Raw genomic sequence first — 18,024 nt, 5'->3', positions numbered from 1 at the left:
CTAACAGCAGAGATGTGTTAAGTCCTTCACGATGAAGGGGTTTGATGGCCACTTGTACGAGGCCGATATGGACATAATTAAATTTGTTTTTGGTGTATAATTCTTGTAGAGAATTTGGGTCGAAAAGTGTGATTTCTTTTGTTTCTGGAGTAAAATTAATGGTTTGTTCAACAGTTTTGATGGTCTCCCAAGAGGTCCAATCTCTGTCGTAAATTTCTTTGCGGGATACTTTGGGCATATCCCATCTTTGGAGTTAACGGTTGAGATTTGTAGTTTGTTCATCATTAATTTGTTCTTCATAACGGAGCACATTAGAACTTGTCACTTGCCGATCTCATCGACATGGAGCGGGATAGATGATTCATTATTTGAGACATCTTAAACTAGGGGTAACCTCCTAGATCTAAGTTTTAAGATGGTATTTCCAACATAACTTGGGCGCAAACGTGGTCTTACACTCATCTGCCACTCCTCCCAAGAGTCCAAAGGCATATACCGCGTCGAAAAACCGAGAAATAAAAGAATTACTCAAAAGAAAAGAAATCTACAAATAAAATAAACCGAATCCACCACCACCGTGGCTATCCACAACCTAGTTACAAAAATCTCACCCCTATGTGTGTTTGGTGGGCCCACCTTACCATAGAGAGAGAGAGAGAGACTTTTGCCTTATCATCCCAAATTTGCTCCTTGAACCGTTAGTTCATTACTAAAAGTTAATGCCTAATCCATTGATCCGTTCACCAAGATTTTTTTTTGTCCATAATAAGAATAAGGGAGAAAGAATGCTACCTCCTCTTGTGGCCTCTGCACTTAGACACAAAGGTAGCAAATTTTATTGTTTAAGCATCGAAATTGAGTCCCCCCATGATCCATCAGATACGATCATGGTTTTAGGTATCGATAGCTTCCAATCTTGATAATGTGTTGTTTCCATATTAGTGAAAAGGTACAGACTAGGTGTAAAATAGGGTTGCAACAAGGCCAGGTTGGGTAGCACTTCTCAAAACCCTAGCGCAACCTTGAGTCCCATTAGTTGAACCCAAGCCCGCCCTGAATCCTAACTTAGGGCCTAAAAACTTCAACACAGGCTTAACCCTACAGGGCTTAGCCTAGCCCAGGTCCACCTTGATTGGCCCTGATTGGATGGGGCCGGTCAAGATGTCCTTGATTGGCGTTGACCCTGATTTGCCATCAATGGCCGAATATAACCTGACCCTTACAAAATATGGAATAACTAAAAACTCATTTGACCTTGCATCTAAATCCCTTGGAATTGAAAAGTACAATAAAAATTAAATTTAAAAGACATCATTAGATGAGAAATTTAAATAGTTTCTACAACCATAGTGGATAATGATTATCAAACTTAAAAAATTAGCCATCAAACACTCAATAAATCAATAAATTAGGATATAGACAGGCCAAATCAGGGGTAAAAGTCAAGATAAAAAATTAGAATCGGGCTCAGGACAGACAAGGTAAGCCACAAACATCAATCTTTACCCACCCTAACCTTGACTTGGGGCCATAAAAATTTAGAGTGAAAATCAAAATTTTTAAGCCTAACTCTATGTGGGCCCAAAGCAGGCCAAGGGTGGGTTCGGGCTGCCAGGCCAAACTTGCACCCCCTAGTGTAAAACAGTCCAAAGTTTCAAGAAACCAGGGTTAAATTTGCCTGACATAAACTGATCAGTGCCTACATGTATCAGTATCGTGTCGGTTTTCAAGGTGATCGGTTCCCGAATCCTTCCGTGCACTAAACCATGAAAAGAAAACTAACCAGACCAACCTGTCTCCTCACTTCACTTAACTCGAAGAAAGGTAGGAAACTCCCCCCTATCTACCAATCTCTCTCTCTCTCTCTCTCTCTCTCTCTCTCTCTCTCAATCAAGAGTCCTAACGTAGTCTCTCAAAAAATCATGGACTCTGAGTTGGGAGAGAAAGAAAGAGAGAACTTTTTACTCTTCCCTTTACTCTTTCAATGCTGCAACGACCACCGTCCAATCTCATGGAATTGGAGGAATAAGTTTAGGATCTGAATTGGGAAACAAATATTTCGGAGACCCAGGATAAGAAAACTTGGAACTTCCTTCTGTTGTTTTTTTCCGAGAGTTCCGAGATGTTTGGGGGCAAGTGTTTCTTTTGGAGCAGAATCTCTACTTTGTCGTCGCCTGAACCGGAGCCTTTCACTCTGCCGGCGCCGCTTCCGAAATGGCCAAAAGGTAAGAATTTGAATACAAAAACACAAAATTTTCTGGAATTTTCTGTTGCAGATCCTGGGCTTTGGTTCTTCTTCTATTCTTAACCTTCTTTTCGTTTCTTATGTTCTTCTGGTGGTAGTATTTCTTTTGGGTCAGTTTTATCGCCTTTACAAGCAATTGGGATTTCTTAGTTTTTATCTCTGGTCGATATTTCTGGGTTGTTAGATAATAGGCTCCAGAGATGCATGAAGGCTTTCAAAAATTGTCTAGTTGTTTGCTATTTCATTACCTGATTAGAGTGGGTGTACATGCCTATTAAAGAGGCAATCCTCTAATTGAAACTTAAGATTGATCTGTGTGGGCTTATGGTGTCTGTTACTTTATCACATTTCTCCTGATCCTCTATTTTGAAACTTAAGATTGATCTGTTGGGTTTATGGTATGTGTTACCATACCCCATTTCTCCTCTCTTATGGTGACAGCTTTAAATCCCCAATTCTAGAGATTTCATCTTGGATCATCTTGTTTTTGTGGTTGAATAATGATTATTATGTTGTCTTGTATGGTTTTAATATTTTTCTTTTTACATTTTCTCGTGCAGAAAAATGGTGGAATGATTTAAACGTTTCGTTTTCGTATTCTTATCTATTACAGGTTCTAGATGTTGTTCTTGCATCTTTTGTGAGCACACTTAGCTGGTTCTATTTTCTGTTTCATTTGATTGCTTCATTAGCTGTTCAGATTGTTACAGACAATACGTCTGTACTATTTGTTTTCTTCACATATTTGTAATTTTGTATTTGTAGAAATGGCCTTGCACTTTGTAAACTGTCAATTGATTCATCTATTATTCCAGTTCTTCAAATGTTCCACTTGGGTTAGGATGAGAAGTACTAAAAATGTTTTGTCTGTACCTGTCAATGATTCATAGTGTTTTTATTTTTTTCCAATTTTTCCATTTGAAAATTCGGCTCTAGTTGGACAGAAATTCCTGATACAGTCCACCCCTGCACAGACACAACTGGCAATTTGGGGCTTGGTTCTGCCATTTCACATATGCGCCAATTTTGGGTTTAAAACTCTGTTTAAGTTTTCAATAACAAAGAGGCTGGTTCTCATGTTTGTGATCAGATTTTTGAGCTTTTTGTTAAATGGGTTGTGTTATGGTAAACGATGTTGCTCTGTATGCATATCTTTTTTTTTTGGTAGAAGGTCTGTCTTTTACCTCAAATACTTCACACATACTGAAGTATTTCATTTTTCCAGGTCAAGGTTTTGCTGGCGGAATTATTTGTCTAGGAGAAATAGAGGTGGTTCAAATCACCAAGTTTGAGAGTGTTTGGAGCTGCAGTCTATTGAATGATAGCAGAAAAGGTGCTGCATTCTATAAACCAATAGGAATACCAGATGGATTTTTCAGCCTAGGTTGCTACTGCCAACCAAATGACCAGCCTTTACAAGGGTTTGTTCTTGCTGCTAGAGAAGTGGCTGCTCCTGATGCAGAAGGTAGTCATTTTTGCCACAGAAATGACTCTCCAGCTCTTACCAAGCCTGTTGACTATACACTAGTTTGGAGTATAGATGATTGGAACGGCGACATTCATGATGGATGCGGTTACTTTTGGTTGCCACAAGCACCCGAGGGTTATAAAGTTATGGGGCATTTGGTCACTAAAAAGCCTGGCAAGCCTTCACTTGAAGAAGTGAGATGTGTCCGAGCTGATCTCACAGAGAACTGTGAGGCCAATTGTTTAATTCTTGACGTGAATTCAAAATCTCCCCAAAAGTTTCCATTTTGGGTTTGGAAAGTAAGACCTAGCCATAGAGGAATATTGGGAAAAGGTGTATCTGTAGGAACATTCTTCTGCAGTAGTTCTGGAGATGAGCTGAATATTGCATGCTTGAAAAACCTCGATCCAAACCTGCATGCAATGCCAAATCTGAAGCAGGTCCATGGTCTTATCAGGCACTATGGGCCTACAGTTTTCTTCCATCCAGATGAGATATATTTGCCTTCCTCTGTGCCATGGTTTTTCAAAAATGGGGCCTTGTTATACAGAAAAGGGGAATTAGATGGTGAAGCAATTGATGCTAGTGGCTCAAACCTTCCAAATGGTGGCAATAATGATGGGGAATGTTGGATAGACTTGCCAAATGATGATCAAAGGAGTACTGTTAAATGTGGCAACATAGAAAGTGCAGAACTCTATGTTCATGTGAAACCAGCCTTGGGAGGAACATTCACTGATATTGCAATGTGGGTCTTTTGTCCCTTCAATGGGCCAGCCACTATCAAGGTTGGGGTTTTAAATTTTTCACTTAGCAAGATAGGGCAGCATGTTGGTGATTGGGAGCATTTCACACTCCGTGTGAGCAACTTCACTGGTGAACTCTGGAGTATATACTTCTCACAGCACAGTGGTGGTGAATGGGTGGATGCATGGAACTTGGAGTTCATTGAAGGGAACAAGCCAATTGTTTACTCATCAAAGCATGGTCATGCAAGCTTCCCACATCCTGGGAACTATATTCAAGGTTCTGAGAAGCTGGGGATAGGAGTGAAGAATGATGCTGCTCGAAGCAACTTTTATGTGGATTCAAGTGTCAAGTATCAGATTGTTGCAGCTGAGTATCTCGGTGATGGAATTGTGACAGAGCCATGTTGGTTGCAGTATATGAGAGAATGGGGTCCAACCATTGTGTATAGTTCTCGTTCGGAACTGGAGAAGATAAGCAGTCTTCTTCCGGCGGTGATCAGGTTTTCAGTGGAGAACATTTTTGACAAGATTCCGATGGAACTTTCTAGAGAGGAAGGACCCACTGGACCCAAGGAGAAGAATAATTGGGAGGGAGATGAAAGAGGGTAGGTTAGTTCTATTGTCCGTCTGATCTAGGGGGCGTCACAAATTACCCCATCTGGGTGTTTTGAGTAGTCTTTTGTTGAGAAGTATGTATAGTTGTCATTACTGTCAGCATATTTAAAACAGTAGATGTACTTCTGTGTGGGGTTGGAGGTGGGCTGGGGGGAGTGGGACTGGGGAAAGCAAAAGAGAATATCTCATGTGTACCAAAGTTTTAGGTTCTTGTTTTAAACAGGGAATTAGATTGTTCAAAATTAGTTACAAGAATTTTTACTGGAAACCAATGATTCAGAAATCTTGAGTGGGAGAAATGTCTGCGTGGATGATACTAAGGATGGTTATTATCTATATCAAAACAACAGGCTGACAGTTTTACAAAGCAAGCTCTGCTCCCATCAATGTTCCGTCTTGTGCTGAATGAGGTGGCAAAACCTTAGCAATGGCCGGCGTTCGATTTCCCTTGCAACTAGGGATCAGTCATGAGGTCGTTTGATCCAACTCTGAAAGCACCATTAGTTTGCTGATGAGAAAACATTTTGCTCAAGGGTGATTTGGTGGAGATCCCAATTATATTCAGAGGGGATGGAGATTCAAGGAGTCAGGGACATTTAGGTTTTCTCTGAAAGATCTGCTGATCTGTTGAATCTTTTGGTACTCAATTGTTATAAACATGGTATCACTGCATTTCTTTCAGAATGATTCAAGACTGTAGCAAGCGTGAATATGATTTAGACTTCCGGATGGAACGCCATCAAATGATATCAGATCAGATTGTCTGTGGAGAGAGTTGATGCAATGAGTGTGCTTCATGGCTTTGAGTGGAGGGTTCCGTCATTACTTGTGCTGGAGAGAGTTGATGCAAAACCTAAAGATCTGCTGAGTTTTGAATCTTTTGGTACTCAATTGTTATGAACATGATATCACTGCATTTCGTACAGAACGATTCAAGACTGTAGCAAGCGTGAATTGATATGATCTTTTTCATGTCGACCAAAAAAAAAAACTTCTTTCTTATCAATTCGAAATCTTTGGGTGCAAAGTTTCCAAATAAAAAAGACAGGATGAGGGTTCTTTGAACAAGCAGAATAGGGAACACACCAATAAGGTGCGACAAAACGGTATCGTTACATAGGCAGTTAGGTTGTTTCTTGCGAAGAGGAGTGATAAGACAAAAGTGAAAAAGGCTTTGTGAGGAGGTGAATAAGTCTTCCTTCATAAAACGCGAACACTATGAGTAACTTCAAAAGCAATGGATAGGCCATTAAATTTGACATGTGATATATCTAAATTAAAGGATATCTCATCTATACAATTCTTCATGGATAAAAATAGATGTTCATGTCATGGAGGGAGCTTTCTTCTCACCCACAGCAGAGGAAACCTTTCTCCAATTTCTTCTATAGAATGGATAGCTTTTCCAGTTCTGTGGCCTACTAGTGATGTTATTTGGCAATGATGGCTTGGTCCTTTGACCATTGTATTGGATACATTTTGTTTTTCCTGGGTAAGGCCTATACCCGTTCTATCTATATATTAAATGGAATTGACTGTTCCAAACTCAAAGCAAGCATTGCTCAGATATGAATTGGACTGAAAATCAATATTTGTTTAGGATTTAAGATTAAGAATGAAAAACTGAGGGCAACAAGTTTTTCACTGTCCTTGTACAAGAAAACATATCTATGTGGTCGTTCCAATTGTTCCATGTGGAACGAGCATCATTCTCTGAATAGGTCATATGTCAAATTTTAAAGTTAAATACAACATAAATAATAATTTTCATTCCATATTTATTGACATTTTTTTCTCATTTTTGCAACTCAATCATATAGCGCTTTCCTTGTTTATTGACATTTTCATAGTATTCTCCAACCATATGCTTGCTTTCTAACATTTTTCAAATCTTTAATAACTTTTCTTAATAGAAAGGGAAATAAAATAAAATAAATATTAAAACAAAAGCTTCTGTAATCAAATAATCATTACCTAACATAATAATATTTCCCAAAAAAAAAAAAAAAACTTAACATAATTATATAAATAATTCTAAAACATTTTAAATTCAGTTACTAATTTTTATTTTACAATTTGGGCTGAATTGACTTGCCCTTGGCTAACACATAGAGAAGAAAAGAATGCTACTGGTGGGTGTAGGTACATGTCAGCGAGTGCAACCAATGGGAAGATATAGGTAAACATTTTTAGTGTGGAATAGTGTGGTATTTTCACATCTGTCGTGTCTTGGTGTAAACATACATTGACAGATAATTTTCCCTTTTTTAGGAAAATAAAAGTGCCCCAATGCACGCGGCTCCTGCTATTACGGAAAGACAAATATAGCAGCCGTTGTGAAGGAGCTAAATGACATATTACCCTAATACACTTGACATATATCAGGGCCGTACAGGAATCCGTTCCTATGTGGGCAGTGTTGCACTTTGTAAACAGGTAGAGGAAAAGCGAAACAGTTTAAAGCGCCGTATGGCTTTGTAGGCTTGTAGCAGACTAACAAGTATCAGTAAGGGGGAGAGGGAGATCTTTGAGAGAGAAAGAGAGAGGATGCTAGGAAAGAGGTTGGCTTCAACCCTTCTGAAGATTTCTCCGGCAACCCAGTCTGCAAGGTAAAAAGATCCTTCAAAATCTTGCTATTAGTCTCAAGAACTTCCAAGTTTCAGATACCTCCTTAAGACCCATATTGCATCTCAATGATTCTGTAGCCAACGAAGGCGAATTCGTATTTCTTCAGAAATTTCAAAGGAAAAAATGAATATATAGAAGAAAAGATCACTTGACCTATAATTCGCGGTACCCATATGCTTTATTAAATAATTAATTAATTAATTTCAGTAGTTTCTTAGAGGTAGTTGTATGGCATTCATGATTCTAAGCTGAAATTTATCTTCTATTAAAGGAACAGAAGAGAATTGATCTCCTTTTTGTTGATCTTAAATCTATAAAAGAGATATGATCTCATTTTTGTTAATCTTAAATCCTTATTAGCTTGATTTATGTGAGAAGCCGAATTCATTGTCTTTTAAATGAGATTTTGCTTTTTGCAGGCTTTCCATGTCTACGGAGGAAGGGAAGACCAAGAATTTGGGTCGCAAGGTGGTCTCAGTTTTGTTGCTTAGTCTCACGGGTGGTGTTGCTTTGAGTGCTCTTGATGATCTTGCAATTTATCATGGATGTAGCAGGTATTTTGCAGTTTATATTTAATTATTTTCCCAAATAAATTCCAAATTTTGGTTGATGGAAGAGAAATTGGGAATTTGGGAGCATGCGTTTGATGGACAAAGAAACTGATTGCTCACAGATTGCTTGATTGCATTGTTTTAGAGCTTGGTTCAGTAGTTGTGTTGGTGGTTATCAAGATTACTCTAATTACAGTAGTGACTCCTATGGCTAAGATAACACTAAGTTGCTCGTTATTTTATTATTATTATTATTATTATTATTATTTTTAGTCTAGAAGCCGACCTTGGTTTTTGTGCTGTGCTACAAGTGCAATCCATTTCGTGCTGTGGCACAAAAATCTCATGTGTCTGACACAATGCCATACTCCATTTTGAAAGACTTGGTCTTTTACATTTCTATACCCGTTTGCTTATAAAAGGGGCTATATTAGAAATTTCTATGTAATATGAACTTATCTGGTGATTTCCATTCTGTCTTGTGTGTTTTCTTCTATTAAATAGTTTCTAATTGAGGAATCTTGGGATTAAGAAAAATTCTTCTTTATGGACTCAGCTCTGCAATTGCTATTAGATGGGCTGATATTTCTCAGAGTAGCTTTCCTCTACAAAAGTGGTGAAAAAATCACTTGTTTTCATATAAAAGAAAATGCTCTGCTTTCCCCTTTGCACAATAGAATTACCAAGAACCACTATATGATCAAATCTATCTGTTAATGCAGATTCTCTTCGCTGCCTCCTTCAGAAACTTCCTTAATGAGGTTAATTAATTGATTTAGCATTGTCAGTTTGTAGTCATACATTAAATTCAGGAATTTTTCCTTTTAGAGTTATATCATCTCTGGTTCTATCAAGGCATAGGTGTTAATATCTTATTTCAAGGATTTTCTTCTTTGTTTCATGAAAATATGATTGACTGGATGGTTAAATTTCATTCTTCCTGGGTTTTAAAATAAAAACATCCAAGCAGGCATGGATAACGGACTACCTTACAACTTCTTTTTAAGACAAAAACAAAATGCTAACCTGATGGACCATTGATGTGCAAGAATTTATTTTAGTTTATCTTTCTTAATCAAGGGGGCAACCTGATGGACCATCTCTGTGAGTCATCCAGTTGGGTTGTCAGGGTTGGGCCAGTCCCCTGATGCTACTCATGAAACTAGCTAAACTCCTTTGTGAACTCAATGTCATGATGCTGCCAATATTAGTTGTCACATATTAGAATAAATACATCTCCCTATTTAATACTGGGAGAATGAAATATCATCCACCTGTGAGTTTTTATCTGTTTTTGTGTTTTTTAAATTAACCCTTCAAGGTTTACAAAATAAAGCTGGATTTTTCAACCACTACTTGAAGGGAAGTGGTACCAAATGCCAAATGAAGAAGCCATCTAACACTATAAAATGATTTTATTTATAAATTAAGTGGAAAGAGGTGTAATGGCAAAGATGCCGAATTTTTTTATTAATAAATTAAGTGGCAAATGACTAAAGACGTAGAAGATCTAAAAAGGTATAAGTCTGCCAGAAATGATGCTAGGAAAATTGTGGGGAAAGCAAGGGCAAAGAAGTATGAAGATCTTTATAACCATCTACACACAATGGAAGGAGAAAAATCTATCTATAAGATAGCTAAAATAAGGGAAAGGAAGAGTAGAGATTTCTACCATGTTAGATTTATTAAAAGTGATGATGGTAAAGTGCTAGTAAGGGATGCGGATATCATGAAGAGATGGGAAAAATATTTTTATGACCTTCTAAATGGAGACATTTTGAGTAACATTGGCCTATAAGATTGCATTACTCATCAAGACACCACACGCCATGGATATATTCGAAAGGTTAGGGTGTTTGAAGTTAAAGAATTCTTAAGAAAGATGAAAGTAGGCAAGACACCAAGCCCAAATATGGTCTCAATAGAAGTGTGGAAGAACTTAGCGTTATGTAGTGTGCTAGTGTATTTTTGCCAACCAAACTATTTAACAATACTATGAGCTCAAGGAAAATCCAGACGAATGGAGGAAAAGCACTATAGTTCCGATCTACAAACATAAAGGTGATATTCAGTGCTACAATAACTATAGAGTCATTGAACTAATGGATTATACTATGAAGTTATGGGAAAAAAGTTATTAAAGCCCACATGAAAAGAGAAACTACTATCTCGGAGAACCCATTTGGTTTTATGCCACATGGATTTACAACAAAATCTATTCACTTACTAAGGTGGCTCATGAAAGGATTTAGAGTTTGCAAGAAGGATCTCCATATGATCTTTATTGACCTAGAAAAAGCCTATGATAGAGTCCCTAGTGAGTTTATCTAGCATGTTCTAGAGAAGAGAAGGGTGTCAAGTAAGTATATGGAAATAATTAAAGATATGTTTGAGGGCGTGGTCACTAATGTGAGAACCATGGAGGTCAATGTAGTGAATTCTCAATCACAATTGGGTTACATCAAGGATCAACTTTAAGCCCTTGTTCGTGCCTATTATGGATGGTTTAACTAGGAACCTCTTCATGGATGTTCCTCGTGTATGCTTTTTTCTCATGATATTGTTTTAATGGATGAGACAAAAATATGGACTAACACTAAGTTAGAGTTATGGAGATCAACCTTGGAATCCAGAGAGGTTTTAAGATAAGTAGAACAAAGACTGAATATCGGTATGTTAGTATTTAACTTTATTGACACTAAGATGGATAATGAACTTGTGAAAATTGAGGAGAGAGAGAGAGATAATACAAAGTGATTATTTTCGATATCTGGGTCAACCATAACTAAAGATGGTGATATAGATGATGATGTTTCATAGAGAATTAGAGTGTGATGGATGAAATGGAGAGGTGCATCTGGAGTATTATATGATTGATGTATTCCTTTAAAGCTTAAAGGGAAATTCTATAGGATTGTTGTATGATCGGCTATGATGTATGAGACAAAATGTCGGGAATTGAGAAGCGTCATGTAGATAAATTAAGTGTAGCTGAGATGAGGATGTTGACATGGATGGGTGGCAAAACTAAGAAGGATTAAAGTAATGAATGACCATATTAGAGCTGATTTAGGAGTTGTCTTGATACATGATAAGCCCCGAGAAAGTCGTCTAAGGTGGCATGGTCATGTTCAACAGAGGCCTTGGGATGCACTAGTAGGGAGGAGGAGTGATCTGATTTAGATGGGAGGAACTAAAAGAGCTCAGGGGAGTCCTAAAATAACCCTAGGAGTAGTGAGGAAAGACATGCATAGTTTATGTCTTGACCTAGTATGACCTCAAATGAGTTGTTTGGAGGGATAGGATCCATGTAGCCAACCCCATTTAGGTGAGTTATTTATGGGTAGTTTGTGTTGTTGCAGTGTTCTTTTCTTCTTATTATTTTAAATATTTTGTCTTCGCTCAAATCCATGTAGCCAACCCCATTTAGTTGGGATAAGGTTGACAACAACAACAACAACAACAATAAAGCTTAGCCTTATCCCAACTAAATGGGGTTGGCTATATGGATCCCCCCCCCCCAAAAAAAAAAAAAAAACTTTGGACCATTTCACTCACGAACAATCAGCAACTTGGATCCTAGCCCTCCAGACAGTTCTGTTAGATGCCATATTAGGGTGAAGACTTAACTTTTGCATGTCTCTTTTAGCTAACTCATCAATGGTCATTTTTTGCCTACCCCTATCCCTTTTAGCTCCAGTCATCTGCATATGGTCACTCCTTCGTACTGGGGCATCCAAGGGCCTCCTTTGGACATGTCCAAACCATTGTAACCGACATTTTCTGATCTTATCATGAATTGGTGCAGCTCCTAAATCCGTTCTAACCTGGTCATTCCTTATTCCATCTCTTAGGGTTTTGCTTGGCATCCATCTCAACATCCTCATCTCAGCCACACTCAATTTATCTATGTTACGCTTCTTGACTGCCCAACATTTTGCACCATACATCATAGTTGGTCTTATGGTTGTCCTGTAGAATTTTCCCTTAAGCTTTAGAGGAATACGTCGATCACATAACACTCTAGACGCCCCTCTCCATTTCATCCATCCTACTTAATTCTGTGGGAAACATCATTATCAATCTCACATTCTTTATTTAACGTAGAGCCCAGATATCTGAAACAATCACATTGCAGGATCTCTCTCCCCTCAATTTTCACTTCCTCGCTATCAATCCTCAATCGACTGAAGTTACACTTCATATATTTCGTCTTTGTTCTGCTTATCTTAAGACCTCTCGATTCCAAAGTATATCTCCATACTGTGGGATAAGGTTGATTTTTTGTTATTGTAAGTGGAAAGAGGTGATGTGGCTTTAGTGCTTCTTGTTGTTGTTGTTGTTGTTGTTGTACCAATTTTATTTTATTTTTTTAATAAAATTGTTATTCATATAAGGCAAGAGATTTGTATATTGAAATCTTATGTAGTTATTTGTTTGCTTTATTTAGATAACTCAAGTGAATGTTTTTGTTGTTGATTAGAGTTACTAGGTATCAAATCTCTCTCCATGGCATAAAAGCAGTTATGGACCTTGTAAGTAATTCTCTGTCATCTCATCTTGTCTTCTTAATCTTTTCCATACCAGACCCATAATGTCCATTTTGTCATCTAGCATCTAGAAATGATGGTTCTTATTTCACTTTTCCAGGAACCCTTCTTGGTGTGACTTTGGGTTTTCTTTCTATGTAATGATGGTTCTTATTTCACTTATCCAAGAACTGTTCTTGCTGTGGCTTTGGGTTCTCTTTCTATGTGTACGGAATAAGGTTAGAAAGGATGATAACTGCAATTAGCACATTTGAGGCACATTAGTTAGTTTCTCAAGGTCGTCATGTCTTGGGGCATTCATACTACAGTCATTTTATTGAGGATCAGAATTCAATTGTCTTCTTGAAAGTGCTTTGTCAAAAGTGTTCAGTGGCTGATGATGGATGTCAAGCTGCAGCCTGGGTTACTACATTCAATGTAGCCTGACATAAAATTAATTCTAGTTTCCTTGAAGTGTAGTGCAACCCGGGTTCCAACACTGGAATTTTGGGTCTGGACCCACGCAAGTAATAGATATCCAATTATAAGTAGGGGCAATTCTGTAAATATAATGAAGTTTAGTACCCTTGAATAAGAGGTATTCTGAAAGAGAGGGTTCTCTAAGTGCTTAGGTGACAAAGCGCCCACCTATGTGTGTAAGATTTGTTATCATTTCAATCTTTAACTATCCAAGAAGACTTTGGAAACCGTACTTATACCTCAATTTTTTGCTCATGTTGTTTAAAATAAGATAAACAAATATTTTATTAAAGAAAGGGGGAGAGTTTAGGGCATTCTTGATGTCGATGGATTCTAGAAGCGGGGACTAGAGGGCCTGGGGGATTAACGGAGGAAAACCACTCGTCCTCCTGGAAGCATGCTCTATTTAGAAAGAATCATGACTTCGTGTCTGCGATATTGTTGAAGGGAGTGGCAATGGCGCTGAAACTTGAACAGGCATGCTCCCTCCTCTTTCTTGTGTCTTTGTCCCCCACCCCTTTTATGGTACCAATGATGGCGTGGTAGTGGACGCTGCAACTTCTCTTCGTCGGTGGCAGTTGTTGTGCTTGCCACTGCTACTGCATCTTCAATATTCTTCCTTCTCGCCCTCCTTCCATCTGCATCTTCTTTTCTACTTATTATGCTGCTACGGTGCTGGCAGTGGCAGCAGCAGTAGCAGTGTTTTTTTTCTTTCCTTCGGGGAGAGACGAGTCACAAGGGTGGACATGTATCGCTGACACCAAAGCGCCTTGGAAAATAAGTCGACAGCTTGCCTTGGCCCATATTTTCTGCCTGGATGCCTAGGTGGCACTTAGGCGACGCTTTGACGACTATGGTCCCCACCAACCCCTATTGGACCAAGTTTCTGGTTTGTCTCGGTCTGGGTTTCCGAATTGGGTATCAGTTCAGCCATGCAGATGCAACTGCATCAAAAACTATCCTTTGTACTAAAAATCTATGCGAATAATTGGGCAGCCAATCTAATGTAAGAACTGATCACAAGTGATCCTAATCCTAGGCAGGATCTGAAAAATCTGGCTGAATAGGGAGAAATATGAGAACCTACAAACCGTGGCTCAGATGGAGCTGAAACTTGGAGTAGATGAAGGTCCTATATGGTTGTAATTGAAAATTAAAAGATTGTGTGTGTCTCTGATCAGCAATCTTGGAGGCCTTCAAGTCTTTAAACAAGATATAGGTCTCAAAACATTCTCACAAAGGCTAAAATAGAAATAAGAAAGAAGAAAGAGAATTTGATGGTGGGGTTGAGAAGGGTGGAGAAGAATTAGTGAATGGGCATCTCACTCAAGTTTTGGATATCTCACCCCTCAAGGTAACAGCGATCTCAGCCATGAGTGCGACTCAATTTTCATAAACTGCAATCTTTTTTTTTTTTTTCGTTTATTATTATGATCAATGGACTTTAGCCTTACAAAACTTGGACACAAAGAAATAACAAACAAGGAAACTAATGGACTTATTATTCTAACTTCCTAAATTGACTTAAGAAATAAATTCTAATTACCTTGCCTCACATATAAAAAGGAAACTACTGACTTACTTGACCACTAAGCTAGCCAAATAGGAAACAAATTACTAACTAAAAAAGGAATGAATCTTCCTAAGTTACAAAGCTTGCTTGCCAAGATAAAACAAAGAAATAAAAACAGAAACTAATTTCTAATATCCTAACAAGTGCTGGAAGCATTTTTCCCAAGCCAACTGTCAATATCGGCCCCCAAGATACTGTTCACGTGAACACTACCTGTGTGGACAGTAACAGCAGGTTGGCTGATCCGATTGGAAAAAAATAAGGCTGGTTCGTTGTATGAAACTGAGCCAGAATTGGGCCAGCTTTGAACTCTTCTTTTGACAGCTCGATCTACATCACAATCCACACAAATTGCATTCTTTTGAATCTATTTCTTTTTCCCCTTTATTCTTCCTTGTAAAACCTTAATCTCAACCATTATTCCCTAATGTTATTTAATTCTTCTGTTAATCATTAGCTTTTAACATAAAATAGAATAAATGTACTTTGCTGTAGGAAATTACTTGCCTGAAAACTGAAAAATGCTGCTTGTAAACAAAGCAGTACTTTCTTAGTTGTTTTCTGAATACTACCATTTTGCATTTGTTTCTCTACTTTTTGTCTTGTTTTCAACAGCATCCTCTTAATAAGCTACATCATTCTGTTTGAGTGAGTATGGTGAATCTGTAGAAGGAAATTGCAAGTTGCACTACTGGTACATTGTGCAATTCATGTATCTATTATATTTCATACAATATAAGGAAAAGTTTGGTCACTTATTCATTAAAAAGAAAACAAAAAAGAGTGGGAAATATATATATTTTTTTTTGGGAAACAGCTGGTCACGCTGGCTGTGTACTGCCCCGATAGTGGGTGCTGTGTCTATCTCTCTCTTTCCCCCTTTGAAATGACCCTTCCGGATGATGCCCCCTCCTGCGCCCCCATTGGTGCTGCCCATTGGCGTGTGGCACACGGGTGGCGTGCCTATCCCTCTCCCTTCTATTTTGTTTTGGATAGGTAATTTAGAAATTTGTTGCATTCAGTATCCAGTATATTACATGCAATAAGAAAACTTTGGTCATATTCATTAGGAAGAATAAAAAAAGAGCAGATACATCCTTTTTCATTTTCTTTTGGATGGTTAACCAAGAATTATTGCAAACAAAAAATAAGTACAGGACACAGAATAGAACAAACAACAAATGCCACCAGCCATACTATATCAAAACAAGACAAAGGCCGAAGCCGAAGAGACCTCAAAGGAGGCCTAAGCAAGGGGGATAATAAGGGGATAAACAAGGTAATCTGTCCCCATTTACCTCCACCCTAGCCTCCTCACCGGCCAATGTGTTGGCTGTTCTACAGTGAGAGTTGCGTGGCTAAGCAAAGTATCCAACCTACAGTTCACCCGTTACTGTCTTGGAGGAAACTAATTATTTTCATTGTCTGCATGCATTTTATCTCAGGAAGGCCATGGAAAAAGCAAGTCAGAGCCAAGCAATTAAGGATGCTCTTGGTGAACCTATTGTGAAGGGGCCATGGTACAATGCCTCACTGGCAGTCGCTCACAAGAGGCACTCTGTATCTTGCACGTTTCCAGTGTCTGGACCACAAGGGACTGGTGTGTTTCAATTGAGGGCTGTTCGTCATGGAGGTGAGTGGGTTACTTCTGTCTTTAGCATTGGTAGGTGCAATAACAAAAGCTTTTGAAGATCATTTTTCTTTTATATTTGGATTTCACATGGAACATATTCAGCAGATGAACAAAACTACAATCTAACAAGAAAAAATTGAAAGAGATTGCTTTTCCACTTCGGTCTCTCCTCATGTAAGTCCTCCCATAATTCAAAAGTTATCATTTCTATCCACTGGGAACATTAGCATGGATATCTTTCAAAGCTTCTTGAACATTCTAGAAATGCAATCCACAACATTTAGGTCCTAGTTCACAATGGCCGTCCTCATCTTCTATTGCTTGGCTAATGGAGGATTTCTTTAATGAGCCTTTACTTGAGAAGATAGAAAGGCAGTTCATCACGGTAATCTTATCCTGGCACTCACTATCTTGATCTTTGGTACAATGCCTGTTGGAGAAATTGCATCATTGATAAATCCATAGTAAATGAGTTTTTGGTTAATAATCAACTTGGCAATTGACATTATCCTCTCATGCTTCTTATTGCAAAATATTTGAAGTTTCTCTCCATTATGGTGGATGACTGACTACCTTTAAAGCCGTTTTCTTGAAACAATGACCACCTGTTTCAAGTGCTCATAGATTCATCAGCTCTTGCTGCATGGCTTGATTTAACGTTCTTTGAATGAAGCCATAACCTTCCACTAGAATTCTGTATGTAGAAGGGAGAGAAATGTTCTCAAAATGCTAATATTTTCCATCTTCTTTGATAAAATGATATTAGTTCTACAATTTTCTTATGATGATATGGTTTCTTAAACTTTATGGTTTTTGTAACTCATTTAATTTATCTTGCATTATAGATGGCCACAAATGTTTGATGGGGAGAAGGAGATGCATAACAGAGTAAAAAAATCAGCTAATTAGCTGACTCAGCTATTAATTAGATTCACAGTTCATTTGTAACATGAGTGGCAAGACTGTCGTTATGGAAATGACTTTTCTTTGCTGGTTATATATTCCAGCTCTAAATTAACATGGATGAAGAAAAAGAAAATCACTAGTTCTGATGGGCCTCTTTTTATCATTCCATGGTAATCACCAGAAAGTCTTAAGATGCAACCAACTAATATTTTGTGTTGACATTGTGGAACTTGCACGTATTCATAACTTTGTTAGTATTAAGATGATGACCATTTAACTGTTCCATTCATATTTAATCATGTGGCTTGTGTGTACAAGACATTCTCTCCCCAAATCGTTCTATTGATTATTTACGTGGTCTATGTATACAGAAAACACATGGTTTTCATTTCTACGGCCTCTGGACTGGGACATCCTAATTATGGAAGCTCTTCTCCATGTTCCTGGGAATGAAGAGAAGAATCAGACGTTTCGGATTAGTATTTCAGAGAACACTCCACCGCCTGAATCTAAGGAATGCACCAGTTGCAAGATTCAAGAATCAGGAAACCCAGAGAAAAATGTGAAACAAACATAACTGTTGGGGCAGATACGATTCCTTATTCTTTCTCTTCCTTCCCCCCCTCCCTCCCCCCGCCCCAACCCAA

The 18,024-nt window shown here is 38.2% G+C and overlaps 2 protein-coding genes across 4 annotated transcripts; both read left to right on the top strand.

The window, feature by feature from the left end:
* The first annotated feature begins 1,833 nt into the window (after positions 1-1,833).
* LOC122092078 lies at positions 1,834-6,002 on the top strand. The gene is made up of 2 exons (XM_042662390.1): positions 1,834-2,225; positions 3,471-6,002. The coding sequence occupies exons 1-2, from the start codon at positions 2,123-2,125 to the stop codon at positions 5,069-5,071; spliced, it is 1,704 nt and encodes a 567-aa protein (XP_042518324.1). The 5' UTR covers positions 1,834-2,122; the 3' UTR covers positions 5,072-6,002.
* A 1,409-nt stretch (positions 6,003-7,411) lies between these two features.
* LOC122091868 lies at positions 7,412-18,024 on the top strand. Of its 3 annotated transcripts, none has more exons than XM_042662076.1 (5): positions 7,412-7,686; positions 8,125-8,259; positions 12,740-12,791; positions 16,288-16,471; positions 17,317-17,662. In XM_042662076.1, exons 1-5 carry the CDS (start codon positions 7,625-7,627, stop codon positions 17,361-17,363), a joined length of 480 nt encoding a protein of 159 aa, XP_042518010.1. In that variant the 5' UTR covers positions 7,412-7,624; the 3' UTR covers positions 17,364-17,662. The 3 variants fall into 3 exon arrangements, with proteins under 3 accessions (XP_042518010.1, XP_042518008.1, XP_042518009.1); XM_042662074.1 differs by lacking the exon at positions 17,317-17,662 and adding an exon at positions 17,749-18,024 and having other exon boundaries at positions 7,444-7,686; XM_042662075.1 differs by lacking the exons at positions 12,740-12,791; positions 17,317-17,662 and adding an exon at positions 17,749-18,024 and having other exon boundaries at positions 7,451-7,686; positions 16,284-16,471.

This window comes from Macadamia integrifolia, chromosome 10 (assembly GCF_013358625.1).
Source record: "Macadamia integrifolia cultivar HAES 741 chromosome 10, SCU_Mint_v3, whole genome shotgun sequence".
NCBI lineage: Eukaryota > Viridiplantae > Streptophyta > Magnoliopsida > Proteales > Proteaceae > Macadamia > Macadamia integrifolia.
Note: the sequence above shows the minus strand (reverse complement) of the source record. Positions and strands in the feature narration are given on the sequence as shown.

Excerpts from the sequence above, each read along its gene's own strand:
- LOC122092078 (XM_042662390.1), top strand. The coding sequence starts at position 2,123 with ATGTTTGGGGGCAAGTGTTTCTTTTGGAGCAGAATCTCTACTTTGTCG. Across the intron at positions 2,226-3,470 it reads GCTTCCGAAATGGCCAAAAG|GTCAAGGTTTTGCTGGCGGA; the intron begins GTAAGAATTTGA and ends TCATTTTTCCAG.
- LOC122091868 (XM_042662074.1), top strand. The coding sequence starts at position 7,625 with ATGCTAGGAAAGAGGTTGGCTTCAACCCTTCTGAAGATTTCTCCGGCA. Across the intron at positions 7,687-8,124 it reads CCGGCAACCCAGTCTGCAAG|GCTTTCCATGTCTACGGAGG; the intron begins GTAAAAAGATCC and ends TGCTTTTTGCAG. Across the intron at positions 8,260-12,739 it reads ATTTATCATGGATGTAGCAG|AGTTACTAGGTATCAAATCT; the intron begins GTATTTTGCAGT and ends GTTGTTGATTAG.